This window comes from Myotis daubentonii, chromosome 3 (genome assembly GCF_963259705.1).
Source record: "Myotis daubentonii chromosome 3, mMyoDau2.1, whole genome shotgun sequence".
Lineage (NCBI taxonomy): Eukaryota > Metazoa > Chordata > Mammalia > Chiroptera > Vespertilionidae > Myotis > Myotis daubentonii.
Window position 1 is genome coordinate 11,779,813 of NC_081842.1, and position 25,237 is coordinate 11,805,049.

The following is a 25,237-nucleotide window of genomic DNA, read 5'->3' on the forward strand; positions in this document are numbered from 1 at the left end:
TTCCCACCCTTTCCCATTTTTCTTCCCATTGTTGAAGAACATAATTCTTTTTCAGCCATTTTCATGTGCTCGCTGATATTTTGTGCATTCGGACCCCGCAGCTTTTCACGAGCAGAACCTCCTGCTTGTCTGTTGACCTCATGTCTGGCCTCACTCATGAACTCCCAGCCATTCTGCTCTACCATACTTTGCAGGGTCCCAAATGCCCTGTGTTCCCTCCCTCCCCCTTGCCTGGGCTTTCTCTTGCCTTGCTGAATTCGTTTACTGTTGAGGCCATAACAAATTACTGAAAAGTGTAGCTTAAATCAACAAAAACTTGTTCTCACAGTCCTGGGGCCAGATGTCTGAAATCAAGGTATCAAGGTATCAGCAGGGCCTGGCTCCCTCTGGAGGCCCTAGGGGAGAACGTTCTCTTGTCTCTTCTAGTTTCTGGGGGCTGTTGACATTCCTTGGCTTGTTCCACTCTCTGTCACCGTGGTCACACTGCCTGCTTCTGTCTGTCAAATCTTTCCTGCGTGTCTCTTTAAGGATACCTGTCATTGGGTTTGGAACCATCCAGATGTCCAGGATGATCTCTTGATCTCAAGATTCTTAAGTTCAGTACATCTGTAAAGACCTTTTCCAAATAAGATAACACTCACAGGTTCTGGGAGTTACGACCAGACACATTTTCTGAAGAGCATCATTCAATCCACTGTACTTGCCCATGCCTTTCCTCACCTCTTTTGAAAACTCCTAATTGATGACCCTGTCTCTCCATTCTTGCCTCTTGCAAGCTATTTGTTAGTCTATGGATATTCTCCTGAAACACACCTCTATTCCTGCCACTGACCTCTCCGCTATACAGTCACCCTTTACCATGGTTTTCAAGGCCTTTTATGAGCTCACTCTAGTTTAGCTTTCTGAGCTCATCTGCAACCATTAGTCAAACATCTTCCTGCCATCAAAGCTACTTATAGTACTTACTTTACTGAACTGTTTCCTCTTAATATTTGCCCTCCTCTTTCTCTCACTCTCTCATGGCTTGTTTTTCTTTCTGAATACTTTTTTTTTACTTCCTTGACCAACTCACCTTTCAAAGCTCATTTTCATTATCATTTCTTTCATATTTCTTAATATCTTGTCTAACTGACTTCCTTCCCTGGTATCATTCAAAAGAGACACTTTCTGGATCTACAGTTCCCAGACAAACATCTGAATAGGTACTACATCCACAGTGGACAAATATATGAAGAGATCTGTTTCTCATTTGCTGCAACCTTTTGCAGTGAGGATTCAGGATCTGGAGAAGGGGCTGTGCACAAACGGATATACTAGACAAGAAATGTAAATTTAGAAGGCATGGGGGGAGTCAGGTGGAGACCTTACTCTCTAGTGGAGAGGTTCCCCGAATGCCCGGACCATTGGCTTTTTATTTACTAGAATACACATTACCCCTTTAGCAAAGCAAACACGCATATAAAGGTAAGGTTTGGTAAACAGTAAGAAATTATCAGGGCCATGGTCGGCAAACTGCGGCTCGAGAGCCACATGCGGCTTTTTGGCCCCTTGAGTGTGGCTCTTCCTAAGCCTTAGGAGTACCCTAATTAAGTTAATAACAATGTACCTACCTATATAGTTTAAGTTTAAAAAATTTGGCTCTCAAAAGAAATTTCAATTGTTGTACTGTTGATATCTGGCTCTGTTGACTAATGAGTTTGCCGACCACTGGGTTAGGGGATTGCCTTGAGCCACTATTATCTCCACAGAACAATCAGTGCATAGCTTTTAGCCCTTGCTAAAGCCCAAGGTCCATCAGCCTTCTGTGTTCCCTGCTGCACTTTCATGACAGTGTAGACAATGGGTAGCTTTCAGCACTCATGCTTTTTTGAAATGTAAAAGATGAAAATATTGTAAAGCTGATGTCAAATTTAGCTGCTTGAAATTTCAAACTAAATGAAAATATATGACAAAAATGACATATGGAAACTCAATTTGAGATTTAATTCAGACTTTTTCATTCAGTGGAGAGCATAAAATCAATATTTACACATGGTCACCTGACTGAAAGAGCCATGTTTTGCTTGTCTTTCAATGTAGAAAAGACTGTGTGTTTCTTAGGCATTTTAAAACATAACAATTAGGGGGCCTTGATCTTAAATGGATTTATTATCAAAAAAACAATTATTAGTTTTAGATTATCACAATATAGTTGTCAGAAGCAGTAAGTGTGACTCCTTCTCAGGTTGGTCATATATGAGCCACATTTCACTGAGTCCATGGCATTTTAATAACTTGAACTTAAAATAGTAAAAGACCAAGTTATATTTCTTAGCCCCATGTAGTACTAGAACTTCCCTTAGGTACAAATATAAGCAGCAAACTATCTGCTAGTAGCAGATGGGGGGGGGGGGGGGGGAAGAGGCCAAGATTTATAGAATAGAGCCAAAAGGCTCTATGATCATTTTTCTTTGTAGGCATGCTAGCTGATTTGCTTTTTAAAAACTGACCTTTGTTTAATAGAACAAAATCCGAATTCTTGTTAAAGGATTTATTTTATGTTCTGTGGCTTGAGTGATAGAAGATTGATGAAACAGTCTTGAAGTCATGAACTGGTGAAATGATGGACATAATCCCAAACTCTACATTAAATAAGTTATTGGTGTTATTCCCTGGAATTTTTATGATTTGGATTTCCTGATGAGGGTACATTGGTGAAAAGAGGCTTACTTGCAAATTAAATCTGAGCAAGTGTGTGAATATTTGAAGGACCAGAAAAATTATTAAGATTGTTGACTTTGATGCCAAGTAAAGAAGAAAAAAATAAAATCCCTTGGCACCCATGCGATTTAGTGTAAGTGAATGGAGTATTCTTTAATGACCTTTCTATATCCTCAAAGCTAAGAGATTAATATGTTACTGTCCAATTAATATCTTTCATTACCAGCAGATGCTTTCAAATTTGTCATCCCACTGGACTTAAGCAGTTCAAAAACTGCTTAGGAGAAACTTTAGTAACAGTTATAAATGACTAAAGGAAATTAAAGTATACCTTTTCACTAAGATTTACTTATATCTTCTAGAAAATTGATCTTTCTTGCTGGATGTGGGTTAGGTCAGCAATAGAACAGGATGTTGGATAAATAATGGGTCTGAACCAATCTGGCAATTCCAGGCTGCTGGACTGTTTTCTCCCTACTTGGGAAGCACTGATCCACCTGTTTCATAGAGCCAGACATATACTTTAATGACTATCTCTGAGCAGTAAAGATTGCAAACAATTGTTCAGTTTCTGTACTTTTTTAACTTTTTGTTAACATTTTCCTAGTTTTGTGTAGTACCAATCAGACATATTTTTCTATGTTGGAAATTCATTTTGCACCTGGGCACCCGTGATTTCTTCCCATATTTCAAATGCATTCAGTAGACTGAAAACATGAAATAAAATGAGGACTGGAAAGAAAATAATAGTCACATACATAATGACGTTTCTTCTATTTCATTTCTGTAAACAGAAATGTTTTGACTTAAATTACTATCCTTTTTGGTGAGAAATTGCTGCTAAAATCACCTCTTTTTCCAGTTCCACATATCAGATTCAACCTTATGTTTCTTCCCCCTGGCCCTGCCCTTCACCTTCTTAACCAATTTCAGCTGAAACAGGAAGCTTGCAAGCAGCTTTAGACCTCTTCGTTATAACAGCCCATTGATCCTCAGCTCTGACTCTAGATTAGCACCAGCAGCTGACTTTAAAAAATATAAAAATATCTGGATCTCATCACCAGAAATTCTGATTTAATTCATTTGGATTAGGGCCCCGGCATCAGTATTGTGTGTGTGTGTGTGTGTGTGTGTGTGTGTGTGTGTGTGTGTGTATGATTTAATTTAAATCTAACGTGAAACCAGAGGTGAGGACCACGGGCGCCACTCTGAGGCATAATGGGACTGGCGCTCATATTCTTGACCCAATCAGGAGCAGCTGTGTAACTCAGGGAGCCTGATAGCCACACCTGATTCCTTGGAAATTGCTCCTGTCTTGGAAGGTAGCATTTCCACGGAACACTCCTGGACTTCCATAATTATTTCCTGAGTTGAAACCCTTTTATGATGTCTCATTCTGGTAGCAAGATTCTTGCCCCCCCCTCCCCAAACTGAAGCTTAGAGAGGTCAAGTCACAGAGCTCATTAGTGGTAGAAACAGGATTTAAACTTTGTCATGGCAAATCCGCATCCTAGGCTCTGCATCAAAACACCCATACCTTAGTCAAGATATTTAGGCTATTCTGCAAAAACAGATAAGCCCTGAAATCTCAGGGTCTTAGACCAATACCACTTCATTTCTTGAACACATAAGCTGTTTGTATCTCTCTCAAGCTGTGACGCAGGGACTTGGTCTCCTTCCATACTGTGGGCTCACCATCCCAGGATGGTTCCAGAACCACAGACAAGCTGGGATAGTAAAAGGTGAGGAAGAAACACGAAATCTTTACTGACCTTGACAGGAATGGATGCAGCACTTCCTTTAATATTCTTTTAGGGAGTATTTGTCACATAGTCTCTCTCCTCTAAGAAGCCGGGGAAGCTGGGAAATGTGGAGGAGGTGGTTCTGAAGGTGGTGAGTGGATAAGACGCAGGAGCACAAGGCTCTTACTGTCTCTGCCGCATCCCCGCTGCCTGCACTCACCCGCCTTAGATAAATGTGTGGCAGTAAAGATGGTCACCCCCTCTAATTCCCTGTTGCTGTGTTCTCCTGGTTGGATCTGCCTCTTTCTGCCCAACCTGCATTAATTTGATCAGAAGAATCTTTAATCTATAGCAGTGATTTTCAACACACTGGTGTGCTGCAAGACCTTTTAAAATATGGCTATTTTTAAAAACCTGGCTATATGGTCAGGAGCATTGACCTTTCCCCCTTAGATGGTCAAATTTTAAAAAATGACAATAACCAACACAACAATAGTTGTCCAGTGTGCACGCTCCATCTTCAACCATAAATGTATTGGTCATATAATAGAGTTGCATCTTATTGGTCATGTCCCATAATAAAGTTGCATCTGATTGGTTAATTCTTGGTACCAGAAATCTTTATACTGTATACAAGTATAGGCACCTGATTTTTTAAAGAGTCACTTTAGAGCAAAAATAGTAGGTAACTATTATTATTATTATTATTATTATTATTATTATTATTATTATTATTATTTTGCTGCAAAAAGCTTTATTGTTTCCATTTGGCCCAATGCATGGGAGAGGGCTTCAGGGTGGTTAAAAGAATGGCTAGTAGTTTGGGAAAGAGGCTCAGGCAAAAGCCAGAGACACCAGGGGATGCAGAGGGGCCCCTCAAAGGCCTCTGGGCTCCGAAGGCTCCTAGTCATGCTTGAGGGGAAGCCCTTCGAAGAGTTACTTGCCCAGCCCAGCCTGGGGGCCAGCAGCCTGTGGAGGTGAGTCAGGTGTTGCCCATCTTCTTGATGCGTTTCACCCCCTTATCCTGGAAGTGGTCCTCCAAGAAGTCACAGAGCTGAGGGTCTGGGGGTAGAACCCAGGGCCTGCAGCTCCAAGAGGGCCTGGGTCAGGTTCCTCTCCAAGGCCAGGGCGGCTTCCATGGGCCCTGAGTTTTGCCCACTCACCTTGGGAGGCTTCAGCACGTCCTGGAAGGGAATGCGGCCATCATGCTGGCTTTGCAACTTTGAGAGAAGCTCAGCGCCCTCGGCTTCTTCTCCGCCAGCTCACGGAAGAAGTGGCCCATGCCCTCCAGAGCCACATCTTCATGGTTGAAACAGAAGCCCCAAGAGAGGTAGGTGTGGGAGGCCCGCAGAGGCGGGGGAGGGGGGGGGACAGGCGGTTGACGGCAGCTTCCGATTCGGTGGAATTATTCTGACGAATTTGGGAGCTCATGGTTGGTAGTTGTTTGGCAATAAGGAGTTAAGGTAGAAAAGAAACCGGTGTGTTGGCTGGTCCTGGAGGTGGTTCTGAAGGTGGTGACTGGATGAGATGCAGGAAGGTGGCTGGAGGCTGGGAGAAGGGGTGTCCCTGGGTCTGTTCCATCCAAATACTGTTGAAGCAGGAGACAGATTGGGACCGTCGAGGGCACTGCCTTTGTTTGTTTGTTTTGTAAATCAATCAAAATTATATCTATTTTTTTTGTCAGATCAGCAAAAAATATACTATTTTTTTTTTTTTTTTGGTGTACTGCAGAATTTTAGTAATTAGTTTATGTGTGCCATGGGATGCAAAAGGTGGTAAATCGCTGACCTATAGTGAACACCCACACTCTAATTTGCTATTTGCTTGTCTACACTGGCAAGATAATTACCTGAATAACTACAGTTTGCCTTATTCTGCCAGACAACACAGCTTTATTAGCTAATTAGTTTTCTCCCCAGTAGGAGAGCTGTCATTTCCCAGTCCAGTTCTCCTTCTTTTCCTCTGTCCTACTAGATGGAACAGGATATGAAGTTTGCCTGTCTTCAGAGGCACTCAAAAGAGACAAAACTGGTGTGCTGCCACTCTGATACCCAGCGTAATCCCCCCAAACACACACATGGTTCATGGCAATGAGAGGGAGGAGCCCCTCCCTAGCCTATTGGAATGCCAAAGAATACAGTGAAACCTTCAAGCACATTATATTAGCTGCTCCTAAAAATGCACAGAATCAATCTGACTTTTGAATCATTTGTGCTCTTAAAAGAAAATCATGTACAATACCTTCCAGACCAAGCACTGTGTCATGGTATAGCCATTTTAGCCAAGAACTTTGGGACAAGGCTATATCTTTCAAAGAAGAAATAATTACTAGTAAGTGAGAGCTGGATAGATGATATGAATAAGTACATGCAGTTTTAATTACTTAGATAAAATACTTAATGCTACCTGGATGATTATTACATCTCTACAGACTTGAGATTGTTGCTTAAATTGACAATAAATGAGATAAAAATGATGGAAAAGCGTTATCTGTTCCCCCCTCAGAATTAGAGGTGATATTGTGGGAGAGATTTGTGTGAATAAGTCAGGATAGCTTCTATTACAATTCTCCAATATTCATACAACTTGGTTCTTGTTGGGATGGAATTAATTATCACACAGAAATTTCAAACTCTTCTAATCTTTTCTTGTATCTTCATTAGTCTGAGATTTCCACCTCTGCTTCGCTTTCTTTTCTTGACCTGCAACAGCTGTATTATTAAAGTGGAATTTCTGCTAATTAGCAGTGCTACTGAGGAGCTGAAGGGGACCTCAGGCATTCTCTGATCCAATTAGATTCTAGCAGCACAAAACCTGGAGCAGAAGATTAGACTGCATGCAGCAATCTAAGAATAACTCAAAGACTATTATTTTTCACTTATGATTTCCAGACATTTGGGAACATTTGTTTCAGAGGAGGACAATTAAGAGTTCATTGATTATACAAATGAAGAAACCCTCCTATCAATACATGCACATTCTGCTAAAAGTTTGTGTATACAATATTAAAGAGTGCATATGCCTTTATAGACATACTCATTTTGGAAAGCACACCTGGTTAAAGTCAGGCCAGTAAGCAACGAGAGTGAGCGGAGTTTATCTTCTGCCCCCTCTCTGCCATCTTCTGAGCCTGACACTTCTCTCCTTTCCTACAAGAGGCCAGAGCTTTCCCTCTGCAGAGGCCCCTTCTTTGGGGGATGTAGGACACCTGGTGAACTGAGCCATACTGAAGTGTCACACCCTTCCAGGGTATTGTTCTGTGTTGGAATAAACTGTCTCACCAGTCAATGCCTTTTAAGTACTGGGGGTGTCCAAAGCTTTGTGTGCCTGGGGAGAGCATAGAGGTATAATAAATAATCTTTAGAAGTTTAAACTTGATGACCTTAAACCACCACTAGCTTTACCTTCTATGTTTTATGTTCCTGCACTCCCTCTTCCCCACCCTTTCCCCTACCCCTCGGCCATTATCAGGTTCAGTATCTTACCATGTTTTGACCAGATTACAATGGTCTTTTAAAATTATTATTACTAGAGGCACGGTGCACAAATTTGTGCACCAGTGAGGACCCTCGGCCTGGCCTGCGGGATCAGGCCAAAACCGGCTCTTTGACATATCCCCTGAGGGGTGCTGAATTGCAAGAAGGCACAAGCCAGGCCGGGGAACCCCACCAGTGCACTATTGGGGTCAGGGAGGGACATGTGAGGTTGGCTAGCCAGGGAGGGACTGCAGGAGGGCTCCAGGATGTGTCCAGCCCATCTTGCTCAGTCCTGATCAGCCAGGCCCCAGCAGCAAGCTAACCTACCAGTCAGAGCGTCTGTCCCCTGGTGGTCAGTGCATGTCATAGCAAGTGGTTGAGAGGCCTTAGCTTATCATTAGCATATTATGCTTTGATTGGTTGAATGGCCCACCAGACTACTGGACACTTAGCATATTAGGCTTTTATTATATAGGATTGTTTAGAGTATTACATATTTCTCCTTTTCCCCCCATCGATCCCTCCTCAGCCACCGCCCCCCAAGGGAAGCCCCCACTTCCCCAGTGTTCGTGTTCAATGGTTATGCCAGTATGCAAGCATACAAGTCCTTTGGTTGATCTCTTACCACCCCCCCTCCCCTGACTTCCCTCTGAAGTTTGACAGTCTGTTCGGTGTTTCCCTGTCTCTGGGTCTATTTTTGTTCATCAGTTTATGTTCATTATATTCCACAAATGAGTGAGATCATGTGATATCTATCTTTCTCTGACTGGCTTATTTTGTTTAGCATAATGCTCTCCAGGTCCGTCCATGATGTTGCAAATGGTAAAATTTTCTTCTTTTTTATAGCAGTATAATGGAGTTTCCTCAAAAAGTTAAAAATGGAACTCCCATTTGACCCAGTAATCCCATTTCTAGGAATATATCCCAAGAAATCAGAAATACCAATCAGAAAGGACATATGCACACCAATGTTCACAGCAGCACAATTTACAATAGCTATGATTTGGAAACAGCCTAAGTGCCCATCAGCAGATGAGTGGATTAAAAAACTGTGGTACATCTACAGTGGTCTTTTAATAGGGCTCCCTGGGAACCGTTTGATACCCATCAAATCCACTTTGCACATTCCTTTTAGGCGGATCTGTGCTTACATATTTCCACCTGTTTTCTGCACGCTCCAGCAAAAAAGCCAAGTTCTTCACCGTGTCATTGAAGACCGTCCTCCTGACCAGCCCCCCAACCCCTTCTTATCCTCCAGCCTCACCTCCCTCTTCCCTATTCCAGAAACTCCTGACTTCTCACTGTCCCTTAAGCCCATCATGATACATATATTACATTCCTATGGCATTTGCATGTTGTTTTTTTGAGCTGAAATGTGCTTCTGCTCCAATCCCTTCAAATCCCTTTGATTCATTCCTAATCTTCCTTTAAGATTGAAGATACCACCTCAGGAACCCATCCTCCAGCAGCACCCCTAAATACACATATATACCCACACCCTCTTTTGCTCACATACATTTTCACACACGCCTTCTTCTCACACACACACTCACACATGCCTGCACATGTGCTAACACATTTGGATTAGGCACTGTACTCTGTTTTTATAGAATTTTGTCAGTGCTTCCTCTTTGACTCAATACCATGCATTATTATTACATGCATGTGTGTCTGTGTCTTCCCCAGTATTTGTCTTCCTTGAATCTCCAACATCATATCTAGACCAGGGTAGACACTAAAAAATGTTTAGTGTTACATAATTTATGATTTTCTCTAAACTTGAGATATTTTTTTAAAAAAATAGTGTCTGCTAGAACAGATGGCCACTAGAAATCCTTACACTCCCATACCTGCAAACTTGTCTGAGTTACTTTCTGACTTTGTAGTACCACATATATGTTGGTGAAGGGTGGACAGATCTGAGATTTGGGGTCATTTGTCTCAATCTGTCTTTCATTCTTGATAATTCTAGCTCACATCTACAAACTCAAACTTGGACAACTTGGACCTGGGACCCTAATAATGCCAATTATACAGAGTTATAGTGTGTGTGATGTTTGCCAAACCCTTTGCCTGTGCACCTGAATAGACTACCTCTCTTCCCACTGCCTTTGTCCATTGGTTATATATTGAAGGTCTGGGGTCAGGCATTTGATCAAAGCTGGGTCAATCATGGTATTCCTGGCCTTGGCCAAGTGGATTGAGAGGTGGGTCCTTAACTCCAGCCCTGGCCAATCGCATCCCTTCTCTGAGCTTGGCTCCACTGGAATGAGACATGGTTGAAATAAGTTTCTCTCTTAGGGATAATGGTAAGGCAAAAAAAAAAAAAAAAAAAAAAAAAAAAAAAAAACCCTCAGAAACTGTTGGGAGCTATATAGAGGCAGCCACCTACAGGGAGAGAGAATGATAGTGATGCTATGATGAGGAGGGAGTGCTTTTAAACAGCTTTAAGAATCACTAACATGAGCATGAGGCTACATCTTCCAGGGAAGCCAAAGTGTGGCATTTCTGATCAACCACATCAGGTGGGCACAGGTGAGCCTGTGAATGAGGCCTATGAAGGTGTGTGATCAGCTTTGGGGCTTGGAAGTCGCACGCTCAGGAGAATTGTGTGCTGATAACAAATGCCAGAACTGAGCAGGTCACTGGCAGGCCTCGCACAAGGGATCTCCCCCGCAGACACTGATCAAGCACGGCCTGGTCCAGCAGAGGGTGAGGCCTTGCTAAGGTCCAGGAAGAGGATCACAATTGTTGGGTGGGCAGGCCCCGTTGTCATGAACGGTCTAGCAGTTGGCAGCGCCCCAGGAGAAAACACTGGGCTAGACAGCCTGTGGGCTCACTGCCAGGGGTCCATAGTGCCATCATGGTCTGTTACGGTTTCAGCAGTTAATTTGGAAAGGTTTACCACCTCCAGCATCCACCCCAGTCCTACAGGAACCTGATTACATTTTTAAACGTGTAAGTCTGAAAGGTGGCTGCTATTCTGCCAGGCCAATAACTGTGGGAGCCTCCACATTCACTTGAAACTCTCCATGCTGCGGTCGATGGAAAGGAAAGTAGGTTACTCTGAGGGCTCTGTATTTTCATAATCAGATGCCATCTCTCACATCTTAGGACTTAAATCTCAACAAATAGATTTTCAATAGAAATCCTCATAGTCACTGTTGAGAAACGGCTTCGTGATTTTTTCCCACCACTCAAACTATGATAAAAAGGCCTAGAAAGGAAAAGAAGAAAGCCCTGTCTAAAGTAATCATCATACATTAAGGTAATTACCTCAGTGTGAAGTTTCAGCAAAGGTTACTTCAAAAGGGTGAGCTGTGCCAAAGCATTAGAAAGGAGAGAATCCTATCTAGCAGTAATTGGGGATTTTTCGGTTTGGGAGGCAGAAGGCAGGGAAACCTTCATGCAGTTTCTGTTTAAATCTAGCTTATGATCGCGTGTCTCATATAGTCTCCATTTCAACACAGTTTTATGAACCATATGCAATCACCCACATGGAAGACACGCTACACTCTCTCCTCTCACGTCCTCCCCAATTCAATCTGGCCTTCAGGCTTCAGGGCTTCAATCTCCAAACTGTTCCGGGAATCCTCTCTCTCCTTTTCTCTGCTTCCCAATAAGACTTTGTCCATTGATCTGACAGAGTGAAGCGACTCCATGACCTTTGTGGAGTAGATGAGAGAATGTGAGCAAGTCAGCCACTGCAGTATAAACAGCTTTGGGGCTAAAATAAGTGGATTGGATTCCATTTCACAAAAACATCCTCCTGGTCAGAAAACTATATATACAACCAAGTATTAAGAAATCAGGCCAGCCAGTGTGGCTCAGTGGCTGAATGTCAACTTATGGACCAGGAGGTCACAGTTAGATTCCTGTTCAGGGCACGTGCCTGGGTTGTGAGCTCCATCCCCAGTGTGGGGCTTGCAGGAGGCAGCCGAACAATGAATCTCTCTCATCATTGATATTTCTATCTTTCTCTCCCTCTCCCTTCCTGTCTGAAATCAATAAAAATATATTTTTCAAAAAAGAAATCATTACTACTCTCTTCATTACAATATTTTAATGCATTGGCCAAAAGAAAGAACTATTAAGAACATGGAATAATCTGAAGAATTTTGCCAAGTTTTATTTTTCTCATGTGTACATTTTACTTCCATCCCTACAGTTTGGAATGATATTTTTCATTGCTTTCATTCATCACACATGAATTGTCATAAATAAATAGAATTGTTTAATATTTCCTTTTATAAAAAAGATTAAATACTTTCCTTCAGTTGTAATTTATCATAATAGAAAAATTAACTCATATTACACTGCTTTATAAAATGCTTTTGTAAATTGATCATGTCAGAGAAGAAGGGAAATATTACAATTATATTCTTTTCATAACTACTATTTATCTTAAACATTACTTAATAGTAAAACCATGTAAAATATCTATACCAAATTACTATTTGGTGTGCTGAGCCTAAAAGTGTGTTGTGAATGTTATTATAACAATTACAACATTTATCAGAATCTTTTTATTTATGAAAATCTATTAATGGAATAAATTATTTTATCTCTAAGCATTGTTATAAACCAGTTTCATAGTATCACTAGAGCCACTATAAATACATTTAATATCTTAATTATAAAGTGTAATATTAGTGCAAGTTTTAAGCTATAATTTTGTTCAGAACTTTTTCCTTATCAGCAAGTGGTCAATACCCACCCATGGAGTTTGACAATACACACCCGATACTTATATGCATTTATCAAGATTTTGGGCAACCAGAGAAGGACGTCTGACACCAACCAATTCTCATAGCAACTGATGTCCTGCAATTCAATACAATTCTGACGCTAACTATCCGGAGTTAGAATCAGACTCCTCAGGCTCAGGGCTCAGTCCCACTAGGTTGCACTGGCTCCAAATATCAGTCACAAGTATCAAGCCGCTAGATACAGCCCTCTGTCTCAGGGATGCCCAAAACCCCATCCTTCAGATTTAACTAATTTCTAGAACATTTCACACGACACGGGAAAGTGCTGTACTTACCTGATCACCAGTATATGATAACAGCCAATTGGAAAAGATGCATAGAACGAGGTGTGGGTGAAGGGAAGTGGAGGGTCCAGAGCTCCTGTGACTGCTCCCATCACCAACCCAGAAATGCTCTGAACCTCACCATGTAAGGGTTTGGATGGAGCGCTCCTTGGGCAGGTGTGACTGATTAAGTCATCGGCCAATGGGATTAACGCAATCTCCAGCCCCTGCCTCCTTCCCCAGAGGTCAGAAGTGAGGCTAATCACACTTTGGTCTTTCTGGTAACCAGAAAATGTGCACACCCTGAAATAAATGCATTCTTTCAAAAAAAGAATCCCCTACATTTTTTTCAAGGTTTTTGTGATGCCAAATTGTTCAAATTGATAGCTGTCTCTTTCCAACAGCTGAGCAAACCAAATTATTTATATGCAGAAAGATTAGTTTGTTACTGCATTTTTTTTTGTATAATAGTAAATTATACTATACATTTATCCTTGCCACGTCTTAAATAACTAATTTTCAATTGTTAATGGGTATCAGAGGATCAAGGGCACCAAAATTATGATTTACTAAGAAACCTAACACAGTAGTTGCAACCTCATTGTTGACCTCCAGAGCAGGCATTTTGGCTGTAGCTGCCAAGGAAACAAAATGAAGCTACTTTTCTGTGTTTTAAAAGGGATTAATGAATATAAATATATACCAATTCAATATTAACAGCTTGTTTTTTTAATATATTTTTATTGATTTCAGAGAGGAAGGGAGAGGGAGAGAGAGATAGAAACATCAATGACAAGAGAACCATTGATTGGTTGCTTCCTACAGTGTCTGGCCTTTTTTTTTTTTTTTTTTTTAATCCAAGCATTTTATTGAATTTCAGAATACTAGGAGTAAAAAGAAAATATAAAAACTTCAGAAAGGGAAAGAAAAAACAGTATCACACAAAGAAAAGTAAATACATGTATCAAGTTGTCTTCATTAAACACATATACTCTACAGAAAACAGATAAATTATTTGATGTTGAAGTACTTGGCAGAATGTGTGTGTTTTTTAATTATTATTTTAGAGAACATATCTGGAGAATTGTGTTTTCTATAAATACCTGAATTTTTAAAACCAGAATCTGAATGATGAGTTTACTGTTCTGGAAGAGAATTCCCTGACGATTTATAACTTTCATTTGTTCATTGGAATGCACAAGACTAGTTAACTGAACTAGGGAATATTTTTTTAACATCCTCCTTAAGAACATTCATTAAAAAAGCACTTGTCATATAGTCATTGAGCTGTATTTGAAAGTCTGAAGAATCCTTATGAGACTTTTTAATAAATGTACTTTTGTTTCTCCTTTTTTAGGGGCACGGCGATTGCCGGTATTGTGTTTGGAATCGTATTTATCATGGGGGTCATTGCTGGAATCGCCATATGTATCTGCATGTGCATGAAAAACAACCGCGGGACTCGGGTGGGCGTCATCGGCACTGCCCGCATCAATGCCATCACCTCCTATCCTGGTAAGCAAAACAGCTCGCTTCTCAGGAACGCGTCATGCTCTACTCCTTGGAGAGAGGAAACATTAAAGAAATTCACTGAGCCCTAACTGGTTTGGCTCACTGGATAGAATGTTCAGCCTGCGGACTGAAGGGTCCCAGGTTCGGTTCCAGTCAGGGGCATGTGCCTTGGTTGCGGGCACATCCCCGGTGGGGGGGTGTGCAGGAGGCAGCTGATCAATGTTTCTCTCTCATCGATGTTTCTGTCTATCCCTCTCCCTTCCTCTCTGTTAAAAACCAATAAAATATTTTTAAAAAATTAAAGAAACTCACTGGAATAATCTCCAAGTATGTAGTGTATTTCTAAATTAATGTAGATGGAAATACAGTGGGGCCTTGACTTACGAGTTTAATTCGTTCCGTGACGGAGCTTGTAACTCAAATTACTCGTATGTCAAATCAGTTTTCACCATTACAATGAATTGAATGCTGGGCTGATGTTGTGGCGTTCACTGTGACGTTCGCTGAGCCAGCTAGCGGTGGGGTATCTGAAGCTGGCTCGTAACCCGAATTTAGCTCGCAACTCAAAGCAAAAAATCAGCCGGAAGACTGCTCGTATCTCAAAAAACTCATTAGTCGGGACACTCGTAAGTCAAGGCCCCACTATATAGCTTTGATTGGTGATTACTTAGATACAAATAATAAAATCCACCTGATATTGGAAGATATTCATATTTTCCATGGCTGTCTCATTGACTACAGTGAGCAATCTTCCAGTGTATCTATCTGCCACTGGGGATCGAGCCTGCATGTGCCCTGATCAGGAATTGAACCTTGACCTCCTGGTTCATAGCTTGATGCTCAACCACTGAGACACACCGGCTGGGCTAAAATTAATTTTTAAAACATTTAAAAATAGTATTTATAAAATTAGAATAGAAGACACAAAATATTTTCATGTGAAGTCTTGTGTTTTTTCAGGTTTGCACTTTCTATTTCAAACATGGAAACATGTTTTCTACATGTTATAACACTATAGTGGCATCATTAATACTGGCAGATCACAGAGGTGTGTTGCATTTTTAGTAAATGTATGGTTCTGAGAACCAATTAATGCAAGAAACATAATAAATCTCATGGTAGAAGCATTTTTACTGCAAAAAGACAAGGTCTTCAAGACATAATGTGCTTGATTACTTCTCATTTCCTTCTCAAAGACACTAATTAAGCTTTTACTTAAAGGATCGGGAAACAACTCAGAGTAGAATTGAAGGCTTTTCAAAATCTTCCATGTGTGGAAATATAAAATGTTTTTACCCACAGTAATTAATTAACCCTGTGATAATAGAGATAGTCTGGAGGCCACATAAGTGAGTAGAAAATAATTTAGCCAAGGTTACATTACCCCTTGAAAGTGCTCAGTGGGGAACCCGACAGTGAACATAATTACTCTGCACTGGGAAGGAGATTAACAAGAAAAGGTAATCTGCTATCCCTGACACTCTGGACAGTGACCTTCTGGAAACAGTTTTTTTATTCCTGTCATGTTGGGTAGAATGAATAATATCTGTTTAATTACAATTTTCAGGCACTACCAACATCCTGCACACTTAAGAATAAATCAGCACAATTGTGCATTTTTATCCTCCTATTCTAAGCTTCTAGATACAGATCTGGGTAGCCAAAATGTTGGATTTAATTAGGATTGGAGTTTCCTCAGCCAATGGAGAAAGAAAGAGAAAAGAAAGTTGATGATGGATGCACAGAAATAATTTCTGTGATGGACCATAAATCTAAGCTGCATAAAGATATGAAGACAGAAAAGAGGTGACATCAGTTTAAATTATCAATTTTTAAATGTCAGTAAATAGAAAATTCAGGTGCGGTTCAAGTTGTTTTGGAATGTGTCTTCTAGAAAGATAAAGAGTTGTGTTCAGATTTGCAAAATGGTAGTATTATTGGTTACAAAGTGAGAAAATGATTTTTGAAGGGAAAAATGTTCAAGGGACTGAGAAGCAGGGTCACTTGTGTTAAAGAATGACTAAAGCAGATAATTTAGGTGATAACAAACCAACACCATGACGTAAGCAGTCTTCAAAATGAAGACTACAAAATGAGCAGAAGAGAGGAAGCTTTTACAAGGTAAAAAATAAAAACAAGAATGACAAAAATAGTAAGTGACAGGCAATTTTAGGTGATTCCTAGAATTTTATTCTAAATAACCAATTCAAAATATAAGTCTATGTATAGAAAGACATTTATCACTTCATTATTTATAATAATAATAATAAATTGTTGATCTCAAAACAAGAGAATGACCAGTTGAATAATATGCAGCTATTAACAATAATGTTTATGAAGAATATATAGCACAATGAAAGGCACTATGTTCTAACAGAAAGTATAAAAAAGCATATAACATTTTATATGACCACAAGGATATAAAAAACACAAATGACTAAAAGAGAATATATAAAGATAATCTTTGTTAAATTGTGGCGACAAAATTATAGATGATTTTTCTGTTTGCAATTTTTCTAAAATAATGTTGCATAGTTTTTATAACACTATGCATCTTCCTTTTACATTTGCTTTAGAAATGTTGGCCTGAGTGGGTGAAAAACATTAAATTTCTCCTACGAATTCATAGCATCCTTACATTTTCTAATATTGTAGACAACTATAATGACATTAAGGATAAATGGCACGCTTGCTCTACTTAAGTCAGAAAATTGGAATATTGGTTATAAAAGAATTTCTAAGGCACCATATCTCCGTCTGCACCCATATATCTTTTAGAGACGACTTAACCTTTAAGGAAGAACAAATCCTTTTAGAGTTAATCCGGAATTCTAAAAATTGATACCGTGCAAAGTTGCTTCCTAGTGAAACCTTATTATCTGCAAGAAAGAAAGATAGCACAGCCCACAGATATACAAGTATTATTTCAAAAATGTCTCCCAGTAGCTGGTACCATAAACGATGTGCCATGTCTGTTTCATGATGGATAGTCCAAATATCGCTCTTCAGCATGATATTATCCCTTCATCGAAATTCAAAGGCTAGATGAATGCAAGAACACTGTTTCATATGTTAGATTTTCTTGTTCAACATGCAGCTGTGGAAACCATGGGGAATCGCACTGAAATGTCCTCCGGCAGTTTTTATGCAGATGGCAAAACATAAACGCTCTGTTACCGAGGCATAGCCGCATGCTGCGGCTTCATGACAGAGAGCGATGTAGTCAATCTGTAGACTCATCCGGTGTGCGCTCCTCACGTGGGCGGCAGGGAAAAGCCTCGATATTAAAACAACTTCAAGCCACATGCTGGAAAGAAGCAGTTCAGTGGGTATCCAGCCGCAGCTTCCTGTTTTACATGGAGGCTGCATTTCTTGGCTTGGAGGAAGTTCATTACAAATCTCTCTGCCTCAGTCCTCCTGGACAGAATGAAGCAAAGGAGTGGGCGTAATGCAGAGGGAATGTGTGATTAGCCTCCACAGGACTTATTCCACTTGATTGTAGAAACAAGGCTTGAAATCGCCCCGCCTCCACAGGTCAAAGCAGCCATGGGGAAGCTGTAGATAGCATCGCTGCTTTCTCTACCGAGCACTGTCCTTGTGAGAATCCCTCAACCTGCTCAGACCACTAGAGACTCGCAGAGCCTCTGCTGACCAGAGAAATTCTTAGAGGACATCCCAGCCAGTACTATGTCTCTATCTTCCTCTTTTCTTAAGTGACTCAATCCCACTCCCTCATATCCCTGAGGATGGGCAGATCTGTAAATGGCTCAAGTCATCCAACTCCTGGTGAAGTCAGCCAACGAAAAGGGATCGAAAGAAACAGTTTGTGTTTACCAATAGGGTGAAGCCCGGTGTGTGCCCATGCAGCTGTCAGAACGCTGTCATAATCATATTGGTACAAGCACATTTTAGAAGACACTTTAGAAATAAGGTGGTTGAAATGGTGCGTGTTCTCTCCTCCCATTCTAATGTTAAGAACCTGGCTTTTGGTTTTGTTTTTGCGTTATTATGACACTAGGCTACATTCACAGTAAGCAATTCAACATGCAATTCCAAGTAGAATCATGATCTGGATGATGATTCAAGTACTGGCAAGTCATCAGAGGGCCTGGTGAGGGTTTGCTCAGTTGTTGAAGAATGGCTGGGTTCTTAAAGATATGATGTACTCAAGGGGTACCTCTCTTCCAACCCTAGAGATGGGGTTGAGATCACTACAGACATCCATACATAGCCATAATAGAGTGTATTAAATGTGATTTAAAAACACACTGACATGTATTTCAATAAAAAATTAAGAAAAATTCTCAAATAAAATTTAGAAAACTAAATTCTTCATCCTTATTTGCAAACCTGCTTATCCTCTTTTTTTTTTTTTTCTTGTTCTTGTAATGGCTCCATGACCTTCCAAGTATGGGAGCCCAGTACTGGGTGTCCAATACTTCAACACCCTTTTTTACTCTCCACACCTTTCTCCACCTACCCGGTCATCACCTCAGTTCTCAGAGCTGCCTAAGGGCTCTTATGATCCTCCCCCACCCCCGCCACATACACCACCATGAGTCCCTTATAATCCCTCACATAGCTCTTACATCATCTCACTTTTTCTTTGATCCACCTCAATTCATACTGCAAAGACACATTCACTAGAATATTCAAAACAAATCTCTTGATAATTGTACATTGTTCACTCTTTATGTGATTTTCAAAGTCCACCATGATGATAATACTATCCAATTCCTCAACATCTTTCCCATTTCTCCCCTCCGTGTACTTTATGCTTTGTACAAAAATGTTCCCCTGTTTCTGTGCTTTTGCTCAAACTTGAATTATCTTCTAGTCTCTTCTCTATCTGTCCTTTCACATCATATTTCCAAGAAACTTAGCCTAAGCCACCAACCCTAAATACTTTGACTAATGGCCCTCAGCCTGATAAAACTCATATTTTTGCAGGCAAAAATTATGTCCCCTCTCAAAGCACCGAGCCCAGTGGCATAAACATGGTGGATTCTCAAATATTTGCTACCTGCCTGATGCCCTTTTCCTTTTCTTTTTCAGTGGCACCACCTCCCTATAGTTACAACCATGAGATGGAATACTGTGCAGAACTGCCTCCTCCCTACTCCCCAACCCCACCGTCTTCAGCACAGCGTTCTCCACCCCCTCCTTATCCTGGACACTCAAGGAAATAATCTTTCTCCTGGAAGAGAATATGTGCCAGCCACACATCTTGCCCTGAATAAAATGCCTACACTCAGAAACAGACAGGAGAGGACTGCTGTGAGGAATAGTCCTTTGGGTCAAACAATGCGTCAAGTGCAATGTCCAGGCTAAGAGATACAGGGTTTTTAACCCTTCTCAGAGCTGACCCCATCTGGAATATTATGTTTGGTTTGATGGAACCACATTTGAAGAGATCTACTGATCAACGTAAGCACATTTGGAGGAGAGTAATGAGATACACAAAATACCTGAAGATCATGCTGCTTATGGGAATTGCAACACTGATCCAAAGAGATTTATGTAAGACAGGACTACATAAAGAAACCACTAGATTCTGTATTCCACATAGCTTTAAGAGTCAGAACTAGAGTTATTCATTCTTCTGTTCATCAGCAAATGCTGATCAAGTGCCTGAGAACCTACTCTGTGCCTTATTCTGTTGGAAGCGCTGGATGGAGGTTATAGGAACTTTGGTTTCAGGGCTTTTGTGAAGCGCCTTGTTACCAAGGCTTCAAACAGAACCTGGCTGACGATCTGTGAGAGACTTGCTCTAGAAGGGTTAGCTCAATCAAATGGTCGAAGGTGCACCTCAAAGTTCTGCTCATGTTATATGCAGGTGTGGGGTAGATTTGTATGCCTCCAAAACCCAAAACTACTGGAATAGTTGGATCTTACCTATTTGATTTGAGAGTTAAAACAGGATCAAAGGGATTCAAAGTTGCTTGAAGCCAAGAACTCTTCAATGCTAATTACTGCCACCTAAAAATCATCTGGCTTTACTTAGTGTATTATGACAAAGGTTATTTCAATGGTGGGAAAAAAATGTTCCATAAGCAACAAATTCTTCACTTCAGATTAAAAGATCACAAGTCAAATATTTTCTTTTTGTGTCAGGAAGAAAAGTCTCAGAACTTGACCATGAAGATAAACAGGTTTGAAAAAAAAAGAAGAGGAAGAAATGAAGTTTGGGTTCTGTTCTGTGGATTTCCATTCATCCATAGCTTAGACAAATTTCTATTTCTCTTTTGTGATATTTTCATAATCTATTCCCTTGAAAAGTTACACAGTTAATGGAAAAGCTAGGATATTAATATCAACTTGTTGCCTTTTGCCAAAATCCAAATGTTATCAAGTGCCTATCTTTAGGTGTAAACATAGTTAATAAATAACTCTAATGTGCCATATTTTTCTGCAAGTGGCCTTAACATTTATGTTTTTATGTTGTACTTTTCATGTATTTAATATTTACACTAAGAAAATATTGGGACTAGATTATTAAATTTTTGTATCACTTTGCAATTAAATATAAAATGTTTAAGCTGACATCATTGTCATGTTTCAGTGAAACCCCAAAACAGTGCTAAAAATTTGCTGAATAAAACAAACAAAATGCCTTAAGGTATAAATTATAGTTCCCATTCTTGTAGTTAGGAAATTTAGTAGCTAATATACATAGCCTATTTTACTTACAAATACATCTATCTGCCTGAAATACAGTTTAAATACAGTGAGATTTAAAAACTAGTGAGTTTTCAATGACTTGCTTGGTTTTAGGCACTGACAATTGTCCTACTCATGAAGACACAGTGCATTCAAGAGTTCCAGCCTGTTCTAGTGACTGAGATTTAGCACAATTTTCACAGAACATCCGCTTTCATTCATCTCTCTTCTCTGCAAGTGTGAGCAGACCCAATCCAACTGAAGCTGTGCAGCTCAAAGTGCCAGGGTCTCTGTGACTGAATTGCAGAATGTTCGTTGCAAATGCACCATATATTTCTCAAGAAAAACGGAGAGGAAAAGACCAGTGGAAATTGAATTCTCATCATCTTCACCATCAATAAACATTTATTACGCGCCTCCTATAGTCTGCAATCATTACCCACATAGGAGCCATTTCCGTCCACACCATCTCTCTTCTTTGAGTCGTTTTATGGCCTCCCGTAAAATATATCACAAACCCATAGACCTCCCAGAGATGACTATTTTTATTATTTGTATTTAGTGTCACAATAGCATAAATGTGCACATTATCAGGATAGACTTTTGGAGCTCACTGATTATTTTCACAGATGAAACATCTTGGGGGAAAATAGTATTTGTTGTGAAAGCTTTGAATGATGATTATTTAAAAACTGCTGTATTTGCTGAGGCCAAAATGTTTACAATAAGCAATAAAATGAAACAACCCATTATAACAAGGGTTATATTTTAATTGTGTCTATTTTGTTTCGCCCTCCCTTCCTGCTGATCTAGCCTTGTTCTTCTGTACAGAAAACGCAAGACTGGAGCCAGATAGACTTTATTTTCAATCCTGTCTCCTGCCTGTGTGATCTAATACAGGCCACTTCATCTCTCTAAAATGCAACTTTCTGCTCTGGAAAATATAAATCATACAAAGGGCTTCATCAGGTTTTGTGCAAATTGGATGGATACATACAACATTCTGGCACATAGAAAATGTTCTATTAATATTTGCCAAAAATACACTAACAAAAGCATGACAGCCTCTCGGACTGTGCTATCCAACACATTAGCCACCATCTACATATGGTTATTTAAATGTAAATGAATTCAAATTAAACTAAATGGCAAATTCATTTCCTCCCTCTCACCGGCCACATTTCAAATGCTATACAGCCTCACATGGCTAGTAGCAACCTTATTGGGCAGTACTGCTCTAGAAAAATCCTTTATGTGAAACGCAATGACGTAGCAGGAAGGAGCTGAAGAAGAGACCTCGACAGTCATCTATTCCAGGAGTTGGCTTGGTCAGCTAATGGCGCTGTCCGTCACCAGTATGTGTGAGGAGGCCATTGCTCTGGAAGTAAGGCTGTGACCTGCAGGAGAGCTCATGAGCAATGAGAAGCCCACTCGGAGCCAGGGCTGAGGAAGCTATTATAAGAGTTGATGGGCTGAATCTACAGCCCATGAGAGACCCTGGACCCGGCCCAGAGTTGGTGAGGCAGAACCACAGCCTATTTTCAGAGTCTAATCAATTCTGCAGCTGCCCTGCTCAGCCCTAGAAGCCCTGAGAGGAGTATTGACGGCCACCTACATCTTCCTCAGGTGTGGCACTACGTGTACTCTTCTATTAATTCATAGCCTTGTTGCCACCACCAGATGAAAGCTGCACTTTCCACTCACCCACTCTCTTCCCAACTTCTCCTTGTAGCCAAACCCATTGCCAATGTGGGGCTGTTGCCAGGGTAGGATCTGGCACACATCACACTGTGATGAGGCCAGCAACTAGTGGGGCTCTGGGTGCTATTGCTTTATTTTTAACTTAATTAAAACAACACCAGAATGCCAGGCACATGATCATCTTACTAATCACCCGAGAGGCTGCTAAGGGCTACCAGATCCTCAATCAGAACCTGGTGGAAATGTGCATTTTAATTTTCAAACTAAAGGCCCACGCTGCAAGGAGTAGAGCCGAACTTGTGTACGTTCAATGCTCTTCTGGTCCAACGGCACTTTGCGGCACAATTCAGTGCAAACTGTGTTGGGACCTGCAGAAGGAAAAAGTGACATAACTAGCTTTAAAAAGCTCTTACGGGTGAACCCAGCCCTTACCTCTTATGAATCATTATTGCAGAGGAAAGAACAAAGGCTTCCGAATAAGAGAGACTTGGGTTTCTCTCTCATCTCTGTCACCTTCTGGCTAAGTGTTTTGAGCCAAATAAGTGAGTTTTCATAATCTCAGTCTATCCAAAAGATGTGAACAACACCACCCTTGCCAGGTTGTTGCCATGATTGTAAACAGTATATGCAGAACATCTGCCATAAAGATTCTGTCTGGTTGGTGGCTCAGACAGACACAAATATATATGCCATTCTCTTTCCAAACTCTGTGCCCCCATTGCCTAGCCTCACCACTTCTGTAAGCAAGGGTAGTAGTGATCCATTGCTGTGTAACAAATCACCTGAAAACTTTTTGGCTACAAACAATGACATTTATTATATTAGTTTCAATAGAAAATGAAGTGTAGGTGTGGCTTAGCTGGGTCCCTGGCTCAGGGAGCCTCACAGGCTGCAGTCATCTTAATGGAAGGCTCTGCCTCCAAGCTCAATTCCTTGCCAGATAGGCCTCTCCACAGGGCAACTCCAGATATGTCAGCTTGCTTCCCTCAGAGCAAGCAAGCAAACAGAGCATAGCATGAGGGAGCATGTCCGCAAAACGTAGTGTTGGCAAGAGGGGAGGCTTGTAAAACCTAATCTTGAAAGTGACATCTGTCACTTTTGCTATGTGCTAGTCCTTAGAATTGGGCCACTAGGTCCAGTTTGCACAAAAGAGGAGGGGCGACACCAGCGCACAAACAGCAGGGGTGAGAGCATTTGGAGCCATCTTAGTGGTCAGCCTACCATCGCAGGATATTTCATCTCATTCCTGAACTCCATTATTTGGACGTTAGGCAATCTTTTCTCTAACACAGTGGTTCTCAACCTGTGGGTTGCGACCCCTTTGGCGGTTGAACGACCCTTTCACAGGGGTCACCTAAGACTATCCTGCATATGAGATATTTACATGACGATTCATAACAGTAGCAACATTACAGTTATGAAATAGCAACGGAAATAATTTTATGGTTGGGTCACAACATGAGGAACTGTATTTAAAGGGCCAGAAGGTTGAGAACCACTGCTCTAACAGGTTGGACCAACTCAACAGCTGAAAGAATCCGAGGGCTGTGCTTGACCGGGATCTAAAAGATTGCTTTTAGAGAGCTGATGGGTAGAATGGAGCCAGAAGCCTTCACAGGGCCATTTCAATTGGGTAAGTGCTACATTCCTAAGGAATCTATAGAAGATGACACAGAACACTTGTGTTTCTCATGAACTTCATTAATGAGCCACACTAAAGCACATCGTGTTTCGGCAAGGAGCGAAGCGTACCACACACCTTCTAAACAAGCCTTAACGTGATCTCAGCCCCTTCTCAGATAAGTCATCTTCCAGAAAAGCATTCCTCACCAAACTTCTGGATGAGAGTTCCGTGGATCACGCTGCTACCAAACCTAACCCTGAATACCTTCACTGAGAATGGAAAACACACCCACGCAATGTTTGGGACTACAGAAACACGTGCCAGGAATGAAAGTTTGCCTTCTCTGGGCGCATTAAGCGTAATTGGTTTTTAAAAAGTTGTTCCAAGTCAGACTCTTCGGTTCCTATTTCTGTGCTGTTCCCACCTTCTCACCCAGGGATGAGCAGCGTCTGAGTGTGTGCCTCCTGCCATTGCTTGGTGTGACGAGGAAGCAGGGGAATCATTTTCTGAATCACAGTTGGTCGTGGGTGACAAGTGAATGAGAGCTCTCATATTGTTTCCATGGCCCGAAGGATGGATCGTTTAAATTTTTTTTTTCAGATGAAAATCCAAAGAGAACCAAATGATCTGATGTTCCCATGTTTGTATCTGATTGTGAGTCAGTGTCTTCATCATCGCACATGTTGTGTATTATCTTCTCGTTTGGGGACAACTTGGAAGCCGTTCAGAAGTTTGATTCCTTCTGCTTTGCCTGTGAAAATGTACATGGAGACCTACCCCTGGATCTCTC

The 25,237-nt window shown here is 40.9% G+C and overlaps 1 protein-coding gene and 1 long non-coding RNA gene across 2 annotated transcripts in view; one reads left to right on the forward strand and one right to left on the reverse strand.

Moving 5' to 3' along the window:
• Positions 1-13,067, reverse strand: part of LOC132230002 (uncharacterized) — a 106,722-nt gene extending 93,655 nt beyond the window's left edge. Inside the window, exon 1 of the long non-coding RNA XR_009451785.1 lies at positions 12,963-13,067. This is a non-coding gene — a long non-coding RNA (uncharacterized LOC132230002). The remainder of the gene's footprint in view (positions 1-12,962) is intronic.
• Positions 1-21,894, forward strand: part of CYYR1 (cysteine and tyrosine rich 1) — a 72,781-nt gene extending 50,887 nt beyond the window's left edge. Inside the window, exons 3-4 of the mRNA XM_059686777.1 lie at positions 14,308-14,465; positions 19,518-21,894. Of these exons, the coding sequence (XP_059542760.1) occupies positions 14,308-14,465; positions 19,518-19,651 (292 nt within the window). The 3' untranslated portion in view covers positions 19,652-21,894. The remainder of the gene's footprint in view (positions 1-14,307; positions 14,466-19,517) is intronic.
• The last annotated feature ends 3,343 nt before the right edge of the window (positions 21,895-25,237 follow it).